We start from the raw sequence: 8217 nt of genomic DNA on the forward strand, positions 1-8217 counted from the left end.
AGGTAATGTGGTTGCGCAACACAACCGACTCGGCGCAGCTCCTCACAGTGGGACCTGGCACTTATGCAGGCGATAGTCGAGTAAAAGTAAAATTCCAATATCCCAACAACTGGAGGCTCAGCATGAACCCGGTCAAGGCCACTGACGCAGGCCTTTATATGTGCCAAATATCTACTCATCCGCCAAGGACTATTTTCGCTAACTTAACTGTATTGCGTAAGTATCACTTTACTATGCTCAATATTTTATATTACATTAAGATAACATTTTCCAACACCAGATGTAAAAACTTTGCACTTAGGAATGACTGATGTACATTTCGATAATTTATTAATACAGATAAGAATAATTTGAAATTTTAACACACCGACTATTTTAATAAATATATCAATTTCAGCTCCATTAATAACAATAAATGGTGATCAAACACATGAAATGAAAGACAGATTTTACAAGGCCGGTAGTTCTATAAAACTTTCCTGCATCATATCAGATGAATATTTACCTTCAGTCCCGACGAAAGCAACAGTTACAACCCAAATGCCTACAACAACAAACAAACCATTAACAACAACAACAGAAATGACTACTCGTATGAGTACAGTATTCAACAGAATAGATGTTATGTTGAATAAGAGTTGGAGTGTAGAGACAACCACAGTAACTTCAACCGTTAGTATAAGTACGACTTCTAAGAAACCTGATACAACCACGAGCGTACAAACAACAGCAGTTCCAACAACACCACTTGTAGTCAATAATGTTTATGGACTAGCTTGGAAAAAACAAGGGAAGGATTTCTTCGATAATATCACTTGGAGGAATTTAAGGTAAGTAACGCTATTTAAAAATAAAGACAAAATATGCAAATTATCTATGGTAGTCATAAGGCTCCATCCAAACTCAGATTAGTATGAATATAAAATGAGAGTAGATAAAAAATGCTCAATAGTAGAAAAACCGCAATAGGTCAAACGCTCATATATCATTTTATTAAAAATTGTTAAGATAACAATATAGTTTTTAATTATAATTATAACCGGAGCTAAAAAGCTTATAGCTAATCTTATCGCGAGGCCTTTATCATGGCAAATAGGCAATTTTCCCGAAACTGAATCATAAAACAGGAAACGCTTATGGTCAATAGCGGTCATTTGTCAGCATCTGGTTTTGTATGAAATGGCTTTCATTTTGAGACTGACATACAAGGCGATATCGCAGACGAAATCGATTTTTCTTTGTGTTACTATATTGACAACGTACAATCAAGAGGTAAGCAAAATTGGGCACTATGTACTATCGAAAACTATGGGAAAAGGTTCATCAAAGGATTATTGTACATACTGCTGCCTTTATACAATAACGCAGTATTGCAGAATACTGCTATTTAGAATTAAGCATATAGCATTTGCCGCGAAAGCGAAACTTTATCGTTCTTACCTCAAAATTGTTTTTATATGTAAGGAGATGTGTGCTTTCTTCACTGTGCCCGAACGGGGTCCATATGAATACATATATATTTATTTAGTAAGACCTTTTATAACAAATGGTGGAAATGAATAAATGAATGAAATGAAGTTTCGCTTACTTTGCTCGTCGCTGATGTTTAGTTCACAATCGTAATATTCTGCCATACCTACCATGTTATTATATAATGGCAGAAATATAAACATTGAATGTATATTATAGTGTTATATGTCATAGCTATGTACATAGATACGCATAGCATACATAAAAGGATATCCACAAAAATAATGGATCGACCTGGAGACTCTTGTCTTATACGTTATTATAGCCATGCAAAAAGCGAACGCCTCCAGTATTTTGGGCACCCTACCGCGAGGACACGCTCAATTTAATTTATTTAATCTAGCTTTTGTCCTAATAGTAGTGTATGTTGGCATATGTATGTCCTCGCGGCAGGGTATCCAAAATGCTGGCGACGTTCGCTCTTTGTATATCCATGGTAATATATATACATATCGATTGTCCACAGAGCGTAGCAGCCTTTATTATTTTTATTTTTCTTTATCAATATTTAGTAATAATTTTTTAATTTTTTGTTATTTTGTTTTTTTCGTAGTTCTACACATTTGCACATACAAAATTTTACAGTTAAATATTTATCCATAGACTTAACATCGGATTGAAAATTGGGCTTCATCATGATCTGTAGAACTGAATTATTTGCGCAAATGTCAAATTTTATGCATATCAGTTGAGGAATGACCACGTTATACCATTGGTATATTGTGCTATTTGAATAGGTGCCAAGAAAGCTTCGCTGCTATTGATTATGTTACTACAACACGCTCATATAATTAATGGTATGTTTAATACCAAGGGAGGTTTAATCTCGTGTAGGTATGTAATGGATGTCTATAAGTACCATTTTTGCTTGTGAAATGTAATATTTCTGAGAAGGTTTTGGTATTATAACAACAAATTACCATTCAACAAAACAGTTTTAAACTTATCATTATTGTTTCAGTGCCACAATAAGTGTAGCGTCCGCATCACAAAACGACTCAGGCACGTACACGTGCTATTTACAAAATCATTCTCAAGTTACAATCAACGTCCATGTTTTAATTGGTAAGTCCACCTTCCTTCACTTATCTACCGATTGTTTTGTTTATCTTTCCTAAAGCGTTTCCATAAAGATTTTTTCATTAAGGGTTTGTGTATAGTCCGTTGTGGGCACAAATATTTAATTTTGTATTCATCGTCGACCCACGTTCGTCCTGCTGTTGATTTATCTTCCGGTGTGGGTTTTCTTTCAACTTCAGCTAGAATGTTAAATTTATATAAGTTCAGTATGCTGAAGTACGTTTAGGGTAATAATAATAACACAATAATGCTCCTAATCCATTACACTACATCACTCTAAGTTCAGTTAATATTATTTCTCATTACTTTCTAACAAATGTCTTTCGTCGCCCAGCCTTATTTCATTGCAACCAGTATTTAAGCTTGTTAAGTATGAAGGGAAATAAGTATGAAGGGATGGTAATTAATGGGGGTAGCAACCACAACAGATCCGTTTAAAGTCGCGGTGGTTCATGGGCCTGGGCCCTAATTTCTCTAACAAATAATGATAATAAATAAAGGGAAAAAAGGAATCCAGAAATAATTTGCTTTTTAATTGGTTTTAAGTTTTTTAATATCGCTTATAATGAAGCTATAACGTTCACGTCTGACTAATTTCGGCAGATTTTTAAGAAGTGAGTAATGGATCACCACTCCAAATTAACGTTATTATTCTTTGTTTGTGTTTTTGTTTTCTGTAAGCTAACAAAACAAGCTTTAATTACTTACCGGTTAAGGAACCGCTATACATTACATATGGAGAAACTTCTTAAAAATTTCTAGAGAACTACGCAACTCTAGAAGAAATTACGTACCATGAAACTATAAATCCGGCAAGTTTAATTTGATATTGCAAGAAAAGTGAAAAACTTGCAGAAATACAACATTTAAAAAAATTGTATTACTTTATACCAGTCGCCTCAAGTAGCGTTTTTGAAAATAAATTTAATATACAGAATTGGCTTAGCTAAAGTTAGTAAGTTAGTTATTTCGTATTGTAATAAAACTATTTTATGCAATGTACTACTCTAAGATACTACACTCGTCTTGAATTTCTATTAAAATCCGCTAGATGGCTCAATGACCCTTTTTATACAAATTCTGAATGGTGACTACCTCGATTGAATTTTGATTGCGTGAGACACAGTCGAAGCTGGCTGGCTGAAGTTAGTTTGTGATTGATTGAGACTCAATAGATTGTCTCCCAGGCTAAGAACTCACGGAGCAGTTTTCATACGCGCCCGCCGTGGTTGCGGAGCCCGTAGTGCGTCACGACACGACGCGTTTTAGCCTCATGGCGGCATTCTTTTTATTTATTTTTTTTAATAGACAATTTCAGATACGTTACTCTGATCTTATAGTAAGTAACTAAAACAATTGTGTTTTGTAAATCGGAAACAACGCTAGTACCACAAACACCTAGACCCGAGAAAATATAGATAGAAAAGTTAGTTTGTGTTACATTGACCCGGTCGGGGATCGGACCCGGGACCTCTGAGATAGCGACACCATGAGAACCGGCATGCAAGCTTCAACGAAATACTAGAAGAACCTTGCGGGATGAAGTCAAGCACATGAGCTTGACGGCCGTGATTCGCGCGTTTCTGATGTCTGTCCATGCCGATGTTTGGGACTTAAGTTACAATCTGGATCGATTGTAAAGAACCCTGCGACTTGCGACCATCTCACGCTAAGTTTGCGGCCTGTTTTGCAACCGCGGCAGCTATGTGACCACACATACCTGCGGTGTCGTGAGTATTGAAATAAAACAGCTATCAGTCACGGCGAGTGCGAGTGAAAAAAGCTCCATGAGCTCTTAGGTTTAAAAACGCGCGGAGTTGCCTTGCAGGCCAGGGGAGTACATGATAATAATGACACATCGTAATGATCGAACTAAGCTTCGGAAGATCTTTTGATATTTTATAAACGACCTAACACAATCTCCATTTAAGGTGACAAATAATAAAATTACCTTTTATTATTTTCTGCAGACAATGTGCAAGGCATCCAAAATTATAAATTTTTCAAATTATTTCTTTTTAAAACGCGAATTACTGACATAGCGTTTTTTATCTGTTCTCCTAGAACAGATAAAATAAGTTAAAAAATATTTATTACTCGTTGGCAAGCTTATTCTTGATTTTCCTTATTAAATCTTTTATACCTTTTTACTAAAAATAGTTCATATACAAAGAGAATTTTTCGAAGTTTCCCAACATTAACTTCTTTAACATGTTTTGCTTTGAAATAGTAATTATTAAATCCACTAAGGTGGAAAACTGATACGTTTCTCGCCGCAGCGGAAAGAGCAATAACGGTGAGAACCCTCTAAGGATTTACGCTCTAACACTCACGGCGTGTGTATATATTTTCTGCGACGTATATATTTCTCGACTTCCAGATACCGTTTCTCATTTAATGTATCAAATGTTATATAATGCAATTTTCTCCTTCTACAATTTTCTATTTCATTTTACGATGATAATTGTACAGCTTCCAATCAATTGACTCAGTCATGAATCATGTAGTCGAAATAATCAAATTATGATGATAATGATGCGTTAGGACATATCCATTGAGGAATATACACATTACCAATTTGAATTTAGAAACTAAACATAACAATCTAACGATTGTTTGAAAGTTTAATATTTAACAATATCGACTGTGAACTGGCAATCGGTACTGTCTCAATTTTGACAACTTTACAGTATGAAGAAAAAATTGCTTGCGTCATTTATATAGCATCTTGTTTATTAAATAAAAATACGTAGTTTTAAGATTTTTTTATTACACATGCGTATTTTTATTTAATAAACCAGACGCTATATAAATGATTTTTTCTTCATCCCGTTAAGTTGTCAAAATTGAGATATTATCGGTTGCCAGTTCACAGTCGATATATTTAAACACATTACAAACAACATAGTCGTAGTCTCAATAAGCTCTAATGAGTATAATTTATACCATAGATCATCTATCAAATATTTGTAAAGGCAATGATAGGCGTTTTGTTTAATTTCATTAGGCAAATGCGTATTATCTTTATAGAACATACACTAAGTTTAATAAACAAATTAAGTTTGATTTAGCGCAATGCGTTGTTTGTTTCAAATTCATGCTGCGTTTGTCAACAATTATTAAATCCGAATTGGCTTGAGTCGGTTAAAAAAAATGTCGGTTAGAAAAGTAGCCTGCTTGTCGGTTTTCTATCGGATACATTTCCGGGAGTGTGTGCAGGAACTTTTCAATTTAGTTCCACCCCCACCGTTCCTCCTTCGGTCGACTAGAAGGTCCGGAGCACTCCATTCTTCTGTCGTTGATATTCCACCTATTCGCACTAAGCGCTTTGCTTCCTCCTTTCTGGTGCGTACGGCAAAGGAATGGAATGCTCTACATTCGGCATCTGTATTTCCCGATTTTGGGGCTATTTAAAGCTAGAGTAGAGTAGATTTTTTTAGGCAAACGCGTTCCATCGTCGGTCACATCGTTGTTTAACGTCAGGTGAGATTGTGACCAAGCGTGTGTCTATCTATTATATATTTAAAAAAAACGACATGGTGGCTGCCGTGAACCGATAAATTGTCGTCACGATCTAGTGGGAACAGCTAAACACGACAGTCCAACGATAAGTAAAACATAGGAAATGGAACTATTTTTCCCATTGACTTACAAATAAATGGACGACGGGTCTAATACAAAAACCACGAAAAAAATGTCCCAAGTCAACCTATTTAAACGTAGTGACATGTAAAGGAATATAAAAAGGCTAAAACGTTGAATTTAAATTGTAATGTCATCGCAGTATTGTCTAATTTTGCTTGCTTCGCTGTCAGTCGAACAAACGAAGACTAAAGCGTGAATGACGCTCTGTATACGATTTTAACGCCCTATAGGTTCGGACACTTTTTAGCGTGGACCCGACGTCCATATAATTGTAAGTCAATGATTTTTCCGGATTTAAATCGCGTATATATGTTTTTTCAAATAAACCGACGTTTCGTTTTGAAAAAACAAATATACGCGATTTAAATCCGGAAAAATAGTTTCATTTCCTATGCGTAACATTCACGAAAACCTAAGAACTTGGTAGATAAGTAAAACATTACGACAAAATGGGAACGCGCCCGTAGAGTTAATTATAAGTAGTAAGTCGTACACATTACAAATCGAGCTTTAGAAAAAGACGATCGGCTGATTTAGGATTTGTAGAACGTCATCTCTGTCACTTGAGGCCTCTATATACACAATATACAAACGATTCCTCGGTTCGATCGATTGTCACGATAATCGTATCGGCCCGTCGCCACTTCCACGGCGTTCAAGTTAATCAAATCGTTAACGACCTAAACATACCTACGCTATCGATTTGTCATTTCGGGCAGTCTGAAACGAAGGATCGTGATATTTGTATGACATTTTGTCGCCAATACTTTCCTTACGATAAGACTACAAAAACGAAGATACCCGATTATGGTAGTTTTTGAATATCAATAGTTTTTTTCTAAAAGTCGATTTGAATTTATGGCCTAGTATTGTAAGTGATGAAATTAAACTGCAAAAAGTTTATTATCAACTACTCGAGAGTTTAGTAACACCTTTCCATAACTTTGGTTAAAACAATGTATCGTAACTCTTAAATGTTTGCGGCAATTTGAAACACGTTATTTAATACATCCTTTTATTTCTACCAGGTGAGAACCAAGCAGCTGTTCACCACGACACAGGGAACAAGGGGTGTCTTTTCTGGCAACCACACTTAGTTGTAATATCTGTCATAGCGTTACTGTTGTTTTTCACTTGAAGTGCTCAGTTTAGAATAATATTTATAACCTTTAGAAAATAAAAATGGATATGTTACATTATAGTTCAACATTTTTACGTTGTTCAAGAAAAATGTTGATATTTTTATGTTTTGTTCTAAAGAACAATACAATTCTCATTTTCGTTGAATAAACAACCAGTGACTTTCACCTAAAAAATGTAATGCAAATTTCAGGTAAAAATCTTTACATCCCCGTTCAGATTGGAAGCTTTGTTTTCGTTCGATTGAGGCTTGTCAATGACAAGCTTGATGCCGTATTTATTTGCATATTCAATGGAACAAAAACAGTGTCAAAGGAAACCAAGCGGTTTCAACAGACTTTTTCCTAACGAAATTGTATAGTTTAAATAACTTTTGGTACCGACAGTATTCGGTTAGAACGTTCTCATGTGAGATATTGTGTCTTTTTTACTTTTTAAATTCCACTCAGACTTTTGATTGTATTTTTTACTTAATTGATATCGTTAAGCGGTAGGCGATCTGCATCGTACAATTATCGTAGAATCATTCTTTTTGGCCATTATTTGTAAAATATTAGTTCCATTTTCATATTTCACTGCACGCTTCAAAATAATAAAAAACCGTGGTCAACCGTGACCATGGGACCTGTAAAGGGCCCGAAACGTCGGTTTGTTTGAAAAAACAAATATACGCGATTTAAATCCGGAAAAATAGTTTCATTCCTAAATAATAAAAAAATTAATATAAGTTACATAACAGAGAAAACCGGGCTTCATTTTAACATCCTCAATCAGGGCATTATTGCAATTATTAATGCAAATACCTAACACTTGTAAAAAAAT

General features: G+C 35.0%; 1 protein-coding gene across 2 annotated transcripts in view; it reads left to right on the forward strand.

Moving 5' to 3' along the window:
* Positions 1 to 7977, forward strand: part of LOC113234760 — an 84139-nt gene extending 76162 nt beyond the window's left edge. For both annotated transcript variants that reach the window (XM_026470227.1, XM_026470228.1), the window contains 4 exons: positions 3 to 216; positions 398 to 830; positions 2492 to 2595; positions 7284 to 7977. In XM_026470227.1, the coding sequence (XP_026326012.1) occupies positions 3 to 216; positions 398 to 830; positions 2492 to 2595; positions 7284 to 7393 (861 nt within the window). In that variant the 3' untranslated portion in view covers positions 7394 to 7977. The remainder of the gene's footprint in view (positions 1 to 2; positions 217 to 397; positions 831 to 2491; positions 2596 to 7283) is intronic.
* Positions 7978 to 8217: the final 240 nt, after the last annotated feature.

Source organism: Hyposmocoma kahamanoa, unplaced genomic scaffold (assembly GCF_003589595.1).
Source record: "Hyposmocoma kahamanoa isolate Upper Pololo Valley unplaced genomic scaffold, ASM358959v1 86, whole genome shotgun sequence".
NCBI lineage: Eukaryota > Metazoa > Arthropoda > Insecta > Lepidoptera > Cosmopterigidae > Hyposmocoma > Hyposmocoma kahamanoa.